The sequence below is a fragment of the Lipotes vexillifer genome, unplaced genomic scaffold, assembly GCF_000442215.2.
Source record: "Lipotes vexillifer unplaced genomic scaffold, Lipotes_vexillifer_v1.1 scaffold515, whole genome shotgun sequence".
Classification (NCBI taxonomy): Eukaryota; Metazoa; Chordata; class Mammalia; order Artiodactyla; family Lipotidae; genus Lipotes; species Lipotes vexillifer.
Window position 1 is genome coordinate 114,137 of NW_006772017.1, and position 13,634 is coordinate 127,770.

At 45.6% G+C, this 13,634-nt stretch overlaps 1 protein-coding gene across 1 annotated transcript; it reads left to right on the forward strand.

Moving 5' to 3' along the window:
* Positions 1–1,379: 1,379 nt before the first annotated feature.
* MTRES1 (mitochondrial transcription rescue factor 1) lies at positions 1,380–10,485 on the forward strand. The gene is made up of 4 exons (XM_007447247.1): positions 1,380–1,408; positions 4,029–4,510; positions 6,121–6,193; positions 10,200–10,485. Exons 2-4 carry the CDS (start codon positions 4,041–4,043, stop codon positions 10,377–10,379), a joined length of 723 nt encoding a protein of 240 aa, XP_007447309.1. The 5' UTR covers positions 1,380–1,408; positions 4,029–4,040; the 3' UTR covers positions 10,380–10,485.
* The last annotated feature ends 3,149 nt before the right edge of the window (positions 10,486–13,634 follow it).

The window sequence follows — 13,634 nt, forward strand, 5'->3', positions numbered from 1 at the left end:
AAAAAGGGCAGGGACTTCCCTGGTGGCGCAGTGGTTAAGAATCTGCCTGCCAATGCAGGGGTTAAAAAAAAAAAAACTACAATGAGATATTACCTCAGTCCTGTGAGAATGACTATCATCAAAAAGAACACAAATAACAAATGTTAGCAAGGACTGGAGAAAAGGGAACACTTGTACACTGTTGGTGGGAATGTAAATTGATGCAGCCACTGTGGAAAACTGTATGGAGGTTTCTCAAAAAAGTAAAAATAGACCTACCATATGACCCTGCAATTCTACTCCTGGGTATATTTCCGAAAAAATGCAAAAACACTAATTTGAAAAGATAACATGTACCACAATGTTCATAGCAACAGTATTCACAGTTGTCAAGATAGGGAAGCAACCTAAGTGTCCAACTTGGAGGATGGACTTGGAGGGCGTTATTCTAAGTGAAATAAGTCAGGCAGAGAAAGACAAATATTGTATGATATCATTTACATGTGGAATCTAAAAAACACACCAGCTAGTGAATATAACAAAAAAGAAGCTGACTCACAGATGTAGAGAACAAACTAGCTGCTACCAGTGGGGAGAGGAAAGAAGAAGGGTCAATATAGAGATAGGGGATTAAGAGGCACAAACTATTAGGTATAAAATAAGCTACAAGGATATATTATACAAAATGGGAATATAGCAAATATGGAGTGTAACCTTTAAAAATTGTGACTCACTATATTGTACACCTGTAATTTATATAATGTTATACATCAACTATACTTCAATGAAAAATAAATTACTTAATTATTTATTTATTTTATTTTTGGCTGCACTGGGTCTTCATTGCTGCCTGCAGGCTTTCCTCATCTGTGGCAAGCAGGGGCTACTCAGTTGCGGTGCGTGGGCTTCTCATTGTGGTGGCTCCTCTTGTGGAGCACAGGCTCTAGGCACGCGGGCTCAGTAGTTGCAGCATGCAGGCTCAGTAGTTGTGGCACACGGGCTTAGTTGCTCTGCGGCTTGTGGAATCTTCTCCAAGCAGGGATCAAACCCTTGTCCCCTGCACTGGCAGGCAGATTCTTAACCACTGTGCCACTAGGGAAGTCCTACTTAATTAATTAAAAAGAAAAGCTTTCTTCAACAACGTGGAATCAATCACTCAGCGTGCACTTCCCTTTCAGCTCAGAGCTAGCCCTGTCCTCTCTCAGCAGCCCTCCCGGCGCAGTCCTCCGAGGCGCGGCTTCCAGCAGGGGTCGCTGTACCGCTGCCATCGCCGCCGTGCCAGTGCGCACCGCCCAGCCTGCTCTCACCGCGCCGGCGCCGGCGCCGGCGGAAGGGGAGGGGCAAGGGCAGGGCGGGGTGTGGAGTCTGGCTCTCGGCGAAGCCATGGGGTGGGGGGGCGCGGGAGGCGGGGAGAGGCGCTGACGTACAGGTAACTGCGCCCTTGCCCGGCGTGCGGTGTCCCCTGTTCGCTCCCGTTTCTGTTGCAAGCACATGGGAAATACGGGCAGGGCGAGCTCCAGTCCCCCGCCCGCGCTCCTGCCAGGTCTCCGCGTGAGTCTCGCGTCCTGCCCCAGCCGGACCAGCTCGGGACGCCCCGTGGATCCGGGGACTCTTAGGGGCCTTGCAAACCCGGCGGGCCGAGGCCGTCTTCCCTTGGGCCCGGCCGTTCCTGTTGGCTGCAGACGCAGACCGCCAGTTCGAGGACGCTGGTGTCCAGTTTCCCTTGACCTTGAGGACCCGGGAAGGTGCGCAGCCCGACGCGGGTAGGGAGGGAGCGAGGGGAACATGACCTTGTCTCAGCACTTGGTCAGCCTCTGAGGTCTCCAAGAGAAGATTTTTGCTTGCAGTTGAACTAAAAGCAGTTAAATCAGGTTTTCCATACGGAGTAGTTAACAGGCCTAGGAACATGGAGGGATTTCAAATGTCCCGCAGGTCAAGGACAGCATTGCCTCTACATTCCAGTCGTTGCTTTTCTTACAGCCTTCGGTTAGTTCACCGATTTTATGTCTCTCCTGAAGATTTCACTCAAAACCTTCAGGCCTCCTTCCGTGATAATCCCCTTACGTCCACGCTGTCGCCAAAGAAATCTTTTAAAAAGCACTCCTATCAGATCACTTCCCTACTTAAGGTCTTGCTATAGTTCTCATGCGTTCTGGATAAGTCCAAGCTTTGATAGGGAAGGCCCTTGGAGATCTAGCCTCTTACCCATCAACCCAGCCCCATCATTGTTCTTCATTCTAATGCACCGGTTTTTTTGACCTACTTTCACAGTATTTAATTAAGCACTTACCATGTGTCAAGCACTATTCTGGGCACTTGGGATTGAGCAGTGAATTATATAACATAGCAGATAAGTGCTATTGCAAAAGAAAGTAGAACGGGGCAAGGGGAGATTTGGAGGACAAGACACCTGTTAAATGGAGTTGGAATGAGTAGACCTCACTGAGGTGAAGGTGATTTGTCCATGTAGATATCTGGGCTAAGAGTGTTCTGGGCAGCTGGAACAAAGGAGTCTACCCAGAAGTGTGACTGTTGTGTATGAGGATCTTCAGGAAGGAGCTGAGTGAGCATGGGTGAGAGAGGCAGGAGATGAGGTCAGAGCGGAAATGGAGGGGCCAGATCACACAGGGACTATAGGCCAAGGGAGGGATTTTGCTTTTCTCTGTGCTTTTATAGGGTTGTGAGGGAAGGAGTGACGTCATATAAATTACTTTTTAAAAGACTCACTCTGACTGCTCTATGGAGAACAGACTGTAATGGAGCCTTTGTAGTAATCCTGGTGATAGATGGTGGCCTGAATCTGTGGTAACAGTGGGAGTGGTGAGAAGTCATGGGATACTGGACATGTTTTGGAGATAAGCCACATGATTTCCTGACATGGATCTGAGTACAGGGGGAAAGAGAAGAGTCGAGAGTGACTGGAAGCTTTTGTTCTCAGGAACTAGAAGGGTGGAGTTAACCATTAACTGAGATGGGGAAGGCCGCAGGTAGAGCAGATTTGGGCTTAGAGATATATCAGGAGTTTGTTTCCGGGCCAATTAAGTTTGAGGTGCCTGTTATGCACCCAAATGGAGATGTCGAATAGGCAGTTGGATATTTTCTCAGGGTTCCCAAGACCACCCCTAGGTTCATTGATTTCACTAGGAAGACTCAACAGGACTCAGCTGTGGGTCATGGCTATGATTTACTACAGCAAAAGGATACAACATGCAAGGTAGAAGATGCATGGGGCAAAATCTGGAGGGAACCAGGTGCAATCTTCCAAGAGTCCTCCCAGTGGAGCACACAGGACATGTGGCATGTCAGCACCTCTGCCTCAGGAAACAATTACCTAGTTGGTGGGTCTCCAGGCCCCTTCTTTCTCTGCTAGCTACTGCCTCTGTTAAACAGTGGGAAGAAGATGTGAAAGGAGGTGAAATGCAGATCTGTACAATTTGCTCATTCCTAGCTCTGATTTGCTGGAGTTGGAGATTGAAATAAAGTTTAGAGACTCACTGGCTTCCATGAAGTCATGATCTGGAATTTTCTGCAAAGTCAATATTGTAAGGATGTAATGTATGTCAGTAAGTAGTCTTTCTTGTCCTGAGATTATCCTTTTTAAAATAAATCATTGAGGGAGTTCCCTGGTGGCCTAGTGGTTAGGATTTCTGCCGTGGCCTGGGTTTAATCCCTGGTGGGGGAACTGAGATCCCCGCAAGCCACATGGCACAGCCAAAAGAAAAAAAGAAAAAAAAAATCATTGAGAACTATTGTTAATATTTTTCAGTAGCAGTCAGTACCCAAGCTAATTTGGGGGAGTGAGAAGAGTAGAACCAGTGTTTTCATACGTATCACGACCACCCTGTGAGGTCAGCACGTTAATTACTGCCGGAAGACTCACCTAGTACAGTGTGCATGGCCCTTGGTACATGTGGACCAACATGGCCTTTTGTAGGAGGAAGCATAAGTACAGCACTAGATGTAAAGTGTTCATGGTGTGTATGGTTTATGTTGTAAGAATGCCAGGATACCACACTTGGGAAGTAAAACTGAATTATTGTCTGTTTCAGGTCGTATGAGCCATGGCTATGACTAGCATCAGATTGCCCAGCAGCGTTTTAAGAAAGCCAGATGCCTGGATTGGGCTCTGCGGAGCGCTACGAGGGACACCTTCACATAAACACTGTGCTTCCTGGAATCGATACTTATATTTGTCTAGTACCAAGTTAAATGCTTCAAATTATAAAACATTTTTCCATAACATTTTCTCACTGAGACTCTCAGGGCTTTTAATATCTCAAGAATATATTTTCCCATTTTCCACAAGACTCAAAAGTAATGTAAGCTCTAAAAAATCCACTAAAAAGGCTCTGCAAAAAGTGGAAGATGAAGGGGACTCTGATGAAGAGAGTGAGCATGATGAGATGAGTGAGCAGGAAGAGGAGCCAGAGGACGACCCCAGTGCGGTCAGAGACCATAAGGACCTGGACAAAGTAGTGCAGTCTTTCCGATATGATGTTATCCTGAAGACGGGCCTAGATATCGGGAGAAAGTAAGTATGTGTGTTTTAATACAAAATCGCTTGTCTGCTTGTTGGTTATTTTAAAGCAGCATTACCAATTACATGGCTCATATTATGGTGAAGAGTAACCATAGATGTGAAAGGATCTTATAGGTAACCTGTTCCAATTATTTCATTCTATAGATGAGAAAACTAATTCCCAAAGAAGTCAAGTGACTGCCTGCAAGTCCCACATGGCATATTTCCTTGATTCTAAGACACAATCAACTGTAAGATGAACCATTGATGTAAAAACAGCTTCTTGGGGAAAAAAGGAATCACCATGTTAGATGTATATAGCAAGCATAGAATGCACCTGGGTTTCACAAATGCTACAGTGAGAAGGTCCCTCTTAGAATGAACAGAAGCAGTATAATATGGCGGTTAAGACTGCAGGCTTTGTAGTCAGACTACTGGGGTTTCAATCCTGGGTTGTGTGTGACTTTGGACAAGTTACTTAAAACCTCTGCAGTTTCCTCATCTGTAAAATGGTAATAGAACCAGCTTTAGAAGGTGGTGGCTAGGATTAAATGAGTATCTATCTGCCTAAAGCATTTATAACAGTGTGTGGCACATAGTGGGTACTCGGTATGTTAACTACGATGATGAAAATACTATGTGTGTTGATATATCGTGCATAGAGATACTAAGTGTAACTTTCAAGATTTCTTTAATGTTCTCATTCCTTCTCTGCTAGATTAATTGTATAAGAATAGTGATTCTCATTATTCATTCCTTTAGCAATCATTGTGTGCATACTGCATGCAAGATCAGAATTGTGGTATGAATAATAAATTAAGAAAGATTCCCTTGTGTAATTTGTACCTTTATGTCCTGATTTAAAGGCATAGTTCAGTTTTTAACTCTGAACCCACAGGCACCCTGGTCGGGACTTGAATGTTCTCTAAAGTCTAGCAGGCTCATGAGGGGCCTCTCCCTCTCTCACAGTAGTAACTGCTGCTGTTCTTACTAGGAGAACCCCAGATGTCAGTCGCCTGAAGTCAGAGCACTAAAACGAAAGGGCACTCGTTTTTGTCTGTATCCTGCCCTGGTCTGGTTGCCCCAGTGATCAAATTCAGAGAGATTAGCAGCTGCTGGATTGGAACTTCCCCATCCTCAGTGCAGATTAGCAGAGGGTTTCTCAATAGCCTCACCATACATGTGGTGCCTGGTTTTTCTCACAGCACGTGAAGGGGAGTGCCCACTCATTATGGCTGTCGTGAATCACAGGCGCTACCACCTCTAAGGTGACTGCTGTAGGGGGAATCACGTGGAGAGCACCGGGCCCATCCTGAATGCGCTAGATGCGGGTTCCAGCCCACTTGGAAGCCCCAGCAGGGCGCTGGTTACCTGCCTGCTAGCGCTAGCAGGTCTTTGCAGCAGCCGGCATCTACTCGGCAGTGCCCTTTGGTCTCCCTGTTTAGATATATATGGAAGCAGTTGACTTTCACTTTCCCAGCACCCAGAATGGAGATTTTGTGGGGAGGCCAGTCACTGTCAGGATAAGCATTACAAACAGCTGGTACTTTTCTCAAAATTATATAATTGTTTTGAATATATTTCTATTTTAAAGCACTTTGATTTTTTTCTTCTTTTTTTAGCAAAGTGGAAGATGCATTCTACAAAGGTGAACTCAGGCTGAACGGGGAAAAATTATGGAAGAAAAGCAGAACGGTGAGTTTTTTGTTGTTGTTGTTGTTGGCTGTGTTGGGTCTTGGTTGCTGCGCGCGGGCTTTTTCTAGTTGCAGTGAGCGGGGGCTACTCTTAGTTGCGATGCGCGGGCTTCTCATTGTGTTGGCTTCTCTTGTTGCAGAGCACGGGCTCTAGGTGCACAGGCATCAGTAACTGTGGCACATGGGCTCAGTAGTTGTGGCGCACGGGCTTAGTTGCTCTGTGGCATGTGGGATCTTCCCAGACCAGGGCTCGAACCCATGTCCCCTGCATTGGCAGGCGGATTCTTAACCACTGCGCCACCAGGGAAGTCCACAGTGAGATATTATGACAGCCAGATATTTTTGTCTGTTGTTCTTCCAGTACTCAGTTAATGCCTCCCCCGGTTTCCCCCGGGGCTCCTTCTTTGGGGCATCAGTGGCTCCTCGTGTATGTCTGTCTTGCCCCCTCTAAGGTCGCCCTCAGGCCTGGTCACATAGCTTCCGTTAGACAGACCACTTGCTCTTTGCAGCCATAATGACTTTGAGATGAAGCTTCCCCTTTTTTAAAAAAATTTTAAGACAAGTCACTATCAGAACTGGCAAAAATCTATTGAACTTCTAAGTCATTAATGTTAGCCCCCGTAAAATCATAATAATCAGGCTAAATCCATGTCGAGGTTTCTTTGGCCTGCTGTTACCTGAGCAGATGTGCAATTCTGTTCAGCTCAGCAGTAGCCCCCAACCCCCAGTACCTGCTGGATACACTGCTCTGTGTGCAGGGCAGCCATCAAAAAGAAGGTTTCATATTTCCTGACAGCTCCATATCAGTACTATTGTTAAGTGAAAGAATCACTCACAGTGTTATAAGAAAATGTATTTCTAGTATCCAGTGTTATAATAAATGATATATATATTCTTTTAAAAATTATTTTTGTAAAAAGTTACATATATACATACATAGAATTAAAATATTAATACTGCTAGTATTTATCTTTGAGTGGGGCACTGTGGGTTATATGTTCTTCATGCATTTTTATTTTCTGAATTTTTTACGAGTATGTTTCACTTTTGTAATTGGAAAATATAATAATGATAGTAAAAGTTAACAAAACAATTTTAAAAAGTATATGACGGAGACCCTTAAAAAGTTTGGAAGACACAGACATATGAGGCATTGGCAGACATAATCTAACGCTTAGTCAGTGTCCAGGGAATAAATGTTCCAGGGAAGTTAGACACACTTTTGAAGGTTGTTTTTATTTTAGCTTCTTTCATATTTCAAAACACTCCTGGGATTGGAGGACCTGAGCTGCATCCTGTACCCCTGGGACATGGGAGGGCGTGAGCCATTGGCCACGGACCTGGGTGAGCACTGAGGCTGTCTTCAGTCTCTGCTCCCCAGACTCAGAGTGGTTCTTGCAGCTGAGTGGACAGGAGGGGCGATCCCCAGTGCTTGTCTTGGCCGCCAAGTCACAAGGCCCAGATCCCTCTGATGGCACCTGACCTGACAGGTTCAGACTGCAGGTGTCAGTCCTTGCTCAGTGAGCTGTAGGAAATCAAGCACTCCAGACATGCACCTGGAGATCAGGTCCTTCTTGTCCCTTAATTGCTTTTTCCTGCTTGTAGCCCAACCCCCTTCTCACCAGCCACAGTGTTCCAAAGACAAGATCTGTTCTTGGTGCACGGTGTCTCTGCCAGGGCCTCATTTACAGACACCATAAATCTATTTTTCTCCCTCTGCTTTGAGATATTGTTAACTACAGTCTAATTGCTGCTGCTTCATTCTGCCTTGGGTGTTCTGTTGTCTTGGCTGCCTTCCAGATTTCTCCTGAGGGTCAGCAAAGGAAGGGGCCAGCATTAACACTCGGCTGCCTTGTTACTAGGAGGCCTGGTAGCCATAGTAACTGCAGCTAAGGGGAGATTGGAAATGTAGATGCTTGGAACAGCCCCTAATCCCAGCCAGTTTTGCTTTGTGCCTACTGTGCCGTCTCCCACGGTAGAAGGGACTGGGCTTTGCAGGGAATGAGGAACACCTCCCCTTCCGTGGCCTGCTCCATGGGGCTGTGCCTGGCTGCTGGCTGAAGGGTCAGGCGCCTGTCTGATGCTGCAGCTCTAACCCTGGCTGTCTGCACCTGAGCAGAGCTTTTCTGTGAGCTGCACACCAGATGGGGCCCAGAGTGCTGTGGGTGCTGGGTAACTGTTGACCTAAATAGAGGGTGTATGGAGCCCAAATATGGGACCGAAGCCTTCCTAACCTCACCTCTCCCTGGGATTCACCGGGTAAAGGAGAAACATTGCTTCCCTATTCTCTGCCCTAGAAGAAAGCCACCAGAACGATCCACTCTACTCTTAAGTGGCAGATATCACACATAGTATATCCATGAAAGGATACATAAGAAGGGTTGCCTTTTTCTCTGTATATCCTTTTATACCTTTTTTTTACGTATTGTATCATGTACGTATATTACTTATTAAAAAATGAATTTTAATGACACAAAGTTATGCTGAAAAAGGTAAAGCAGAGTTCCCAAGCCTTGTATTTCTGAACATTGATTTTAAATGTCTACACGGTTTGGGCAAATGGTCATTTTTTTTAAAAAATTGAATCCAGCAGAACTTCAGAAGGACTGACCGCCCCTCCCCTCAACTCCCCACTCTCCCCTCTGCCCAGCCCAGATGATGCCTTCAAACCCACAAGGAGAAGCAGTCTTCATGCCTCGCTGTGGTTTGAGTCTCTCTGCTTCTCAGCCCAGGGGGGAGAGTTAATCGTTTAAAATCAGCCCCTGTGAGTTTTACATCCAGCTGCCTGGATTGACCAGTGTGGCATCGTGGTGAGCAGGCGTACGTTCCCACCTTGTAGACTTAGTATTGGGCCTACGGAAGCCTTGAGTGGGTGGCTTGCCCTGGTGAGGTACAGATATCCCAACAGCGTGAAGTTAGACTGCCTCAGGGCATTCATTGACAAATGAGGCAAACATAAGCATTTGGCACCATGCTCCTTAAACAGAAGCCCCCAAGTAGGCTTTTAAATGGGTACCTGTGCCCACTTAGAGTCCATGGCCCACACATGGAGGTCTGTCCCTGTCTTCCTGTCCATCTCTTCACCACTGCCCCCATCCTTTGCTTGGAAGCGGTGGTGAATGGTCTGAGACGGCCTCTGGTCATCCTGGCTTGTGTTCTAGTAGAAGCATATGGCATCTGGGTCGGTTTATCCCCTTCCTGAGTTGCTGGGCAGATTCCCTGGGATCCTGAGCTGCCAGGACCAGGTGTCTCATGAGCTGTTTGCACCGTGGCAGCACTGATATGACTGCCCCCAGGGCATGTCCTGCACTCACTCAACCCAAAGCTCCCATCTGGACAAAAACGGGTTTGACCTCAGCCCTTTTAACCCAAGTCAGCATCCAACTCGACCCTCTTTTCTGTGGCATTCCATCCTTGTGCGTTGAGTCCTGTCTCCTTAATGATGTGACATCACTGGCGCTAGCCAATGCTGGAAAGCAGTTTATTTACTTCGATTTCTTTAGGAGATGCAGCTGACCGTTGTTCCACTGTGACAGATTTCCAACAAATTGTGCCCTGTCCCCAATGATGTAGCTTAATTGTGTTGAAATCAGTGAAAGTGTTACACTGAAAATTGTCTTCTCAGTGCATGTAATAATTACTGTGCTCATAATCTCTAAGGTTGTGCCCCGCTTCATCTTTTGCCACTGTTATAAATGCTTCCATTCAAGTGTTTCCTGAAGTCATGCAATAGACAAAACTGAAGCCACACAGGCCCTGTCCACGAGCAGCCAGTTGTCTCAGCCTAAAGGAGGGACATTGGCCCCTATTGAGCCACATGGGTCTGAGGCATCTGCCCGGAGAGGGGGGGCCCTTCCACCTGGAAGCACTAGGGATAAGTGACCATTACAGAGGAGTCACCTGTGCCCCGGGTGGTGGTCGCCCAGTGAAAATGCAAAGGAGAGATGTTTGCATTGGCCGAGTTTCCCAAAATGTAATGAAGGTTCTGTTTTCTCTTTAATTTTCAGGTGAAAGTGGGAGATACATTGGATCTTCTAATTGGAGAGGATAGAGAAGCAGAAACAGAGACAGTGATGAGGATTCTCCTGAAAAAAGTGTTTGAAGAGAAGACCAGCAGTGAGAAATACAGAGTGGTGCTACGGCGGTGGAAAAAGTTAAAATTGCCTAAAAAAAGTACGCTCAAATAAATGGATTGCTTTTTAGCGATAAAGCTGCTTTCTAGTGGTGGGGGAAGGGGCCAGGTTAAAAAGAGGACGTTTTTATTAAAATAAGGTTCTCCTACCATTTGTGGAATCTCCTGAGCCAATTTTGTGGAAGTCAGCATTCGTATCGTGGCTCCTATAGACGCTTCCCTTGGCTTGGATTTCCCTCCCAGGCTTGATTTGTCCACATTTTGACCTCGTGAGCATGAGTGAGACATGTGCTGAATGAACTAAGCCCAGAGAGGGTTTTCATGACCAGCCTGCTGTTGCCCACGTTAACTACCTCAGGAGGCAGTGTAAAATAAATTGGCCTTGTTCTTAGTGTCATTTCAGTTTTATCCCTATCAACCAGCTTCCCTGGGTTCAGGCTTCTTAAGGCAAAACCAAGCTAAGTCAAGGTCCCCTTTATCTCCTTAGGGGAGCAGCACTGGGAGACCCCTTTATCCACTGGCCTTTCTGAATTACCAACATGTTGGCCTTAGTTCCCTTCAGTTTGTCTACAGAAGTATGGATAGTAAAGTTGTTCTAACTAATTCCAAGTGGGCTAGTTAGGGCCCATTTAAAATTAATTGTTTAGGGCATGGGGTTGATAGACTAAGGCAGCTGGAGGCCTTTTGTACGGCATGCAAGTTAGGAACGGCTTTTACATTTTTATTTTTTATTTTTATTTTTTTTGCAGTACACGGTCCTCTCACCGCTGTGGCCTCTCCCGCTGTGGAGTACAGGCTCTGGACGCACAGGCTCAGCGGCCATGGCTCACGGGCCCAGCCGCTCTGCGGCATGTGGGATCTTCCCGGACTGGGGCACGAACCCGTGTCCCCTGCATCGGCAGGCAGACTCTCAACCACTGCGCCACCAGGGAAGCCCGGCTTTTACATTTTTAAAGGGTTGTTTTAAAAAAAGAGAAAGGAACATATGACAGAGACCTTATGTAGCCCACAAAGCATAAAATATTTACATTGACCTACAGAAAGAATGTGATGACCCTCCCTGATTTAAGCAATGGTTTACTTTTCAGGTGAAAGTAGAAAATACACAGATTTTATCAGTAAAGAGAATAAAGAATCAGAGACTAATTATTCTAATTCTCAAGAAAGTGTTATAAAAGGGACTAAGAAAATAGAGTAGTAATAGAAAGGACACACACATAATACACATCATCTAAGAAAAGGGCATCTGCATAAATAAATTGGTTTGTAGATTCCCAGGAGCAGTGTGCTAGCACTGGAAGGGTTGGCTCAAATAGACTTATTAGACTGTGTTGTGTCATAAAGACCGACTATGTCTGGGTCCTTTTATTTGCCCTCCAGGAATTCTTGAGAATTCAGGTTAACTGATAGAGAAGGGAAAAATTCTGTAGCCGAAAGCAGTGAGGTTTGGTCACATGAGTCTGGAAGTCTTACCAGCTCAGATTTCAGAGGAACTCAGGAAAATTGATTTTTATTTGAAAGCTTAAATAAGCTCTCAGGAAGCAATAATATATACTGTGCAGTGTAACAGAAGGAATTTTTCTATTTTACCACTTAATTAGGCTTTTATATCAGTGAAAATAGTATAATTTCAACATGAGTTAATTATGAGTTTTAATTTAGGAGGTTATAGTAATGATGATGCTTTTTCTCATTTTCTTCACCTCTCTGTGCCTTTCTGTCTCTCCTTCCCTCCCACCCTCTCTCTCTCCCTTCTCTTGATTGCTCTTTGGAAAGTAATAGAAAGCCAAATAAGTCTTGCATGGTGAGGGGCAGCATGACCTAGTGATATATGTTGGGGTCCTAGTTTTTAGGCTCTGTCTTGCCCTTAGCAAGTTTGGTTACCTTGGTTATATTCTGGCCTTAACCTCTCTGAGCTTCAGCTTCTTCACTGGTCAAGAAGGGATCAGGATACTAATTTCCTTACCTTGTTGAGTTCAGTCTTCAAAAGAGTTAAAATGTGTTGTGTGAGGCAAGATGAGTTGATAGTAGCTAGAAAGCAGGAAGGCCCATTTGAAAGGCTGTTGGAAGCTCTATTGGTAATTAAGTACCTCAACTTAGGTGGTGGGATTTGACCCATTACAGGCTTCTCTGTTTTTAAAAATCAAAATAAGCAAAAAGACGTCTGATGGTGGAGAATGTTGGTTTGGTCATACCACATGGCAAAAACTGATCTCTCATAGTTGTCTACAGCACAAGGGATTTAGAACATATTTATGAAACAGCAGAAACAAGAGCAATTCATAAGGATTTATGGAACTCTTGCAGCTCACTCAATGATAGCTGCTTTATAAATGCCATCCTGGCAAGGCCTCCTCAGTGAACATGTGACCAACATGATGAAAAACTTAAAAGATTTGGATGTTTCTAATTCAGTGCTTCTCAACCTGGCATGATTTTACCCCCTTGGGGACATTGGCAATGTCTGGAGATATTTTTGTCTGTCACAACTGAGGGGGAGGGGGTGGGATGGGCGTCAAATGGGTAGAGACAGGTGATGCTGCTAAACATCCTACAGTGTACAGATAGTCCCCACAACAAAAAATGATCAGACCTTAAATGTCAGTGGTACTGAGGCTGAGATGCCCTGCTCTAATGGGGTGACAAGAATTCTTTTTTCAATAGGTCTGGCTTTCACAGCAATCAGACAAAAAAGAAATAAAAGATATCCAAATCGGAAGGGAAGAGGTAAAACTGTTATTTTATGCAGATGACATGATACTCTATACAGAATACCCTGAGACTTCACACAAAAACTATTAGAACTGATAAATGAATTCAACAAGATAGCAGGATACAAGACTAATATACAGAAACCTGTTGCATTTCTTTACGCTAACAATGAAATATCAGAAAGTAAAAAAAAAAAAAAAATCTTGTTTAAAATCACTTCAAGAGAAAAACAAAAACACGCAGTGGTTGAGAGTCCGCCTGCTGATGCAGGGGACACGGGTTCGTGCCCCGGTCCGGGAAGATCCCACATGCCGTGGAGCGGCTGGGCCCGTGAGCCATGGCTGCTGAGCCTGCACGTCCAGAGCCTGTGCTCCGCAATGGGAGGGGCCACAACAGTGAGAGGCCCTCATACCGCAAACAAACAAACAAAAAAACCAGAAAACAAATACCTAGGTGCTTCCCTGGTGGCACAGTGGTTAAGAATCCTCCTGCCAATGCAGGGGACACGGGTTCGAGCCCTGGTCCGGGAAGATCCCACATGCCGTGGAGCGGCTGGGCCCGTGAGCCATGGCTGCTGAGCCTGCACGTCCAGAGCCTG

Coding starts and splice junctions, on each gene's coding strand:
- MTRES1 (XM_007447247.1), top strand. CDS start 4,041: ATGGCTATGACTAGCATCAGATTGCCCAGCAGCGTTTTAAGAAAGCCA. Junction 4,511..6,120: donor GGCCTAGATATCGGGAGAAA/GTAAGTATGTGT, acceptor TTCTTTTTTTAG/CAAAGTGGAAGATGCATTCT. Junction 6,194..10,199: donor TATGGAAGAAAAGCAGAACG/GTGAGTTTTTTG, acceptor TTTAATTTTCAG/GTGAAAGTGGGAGATACATT.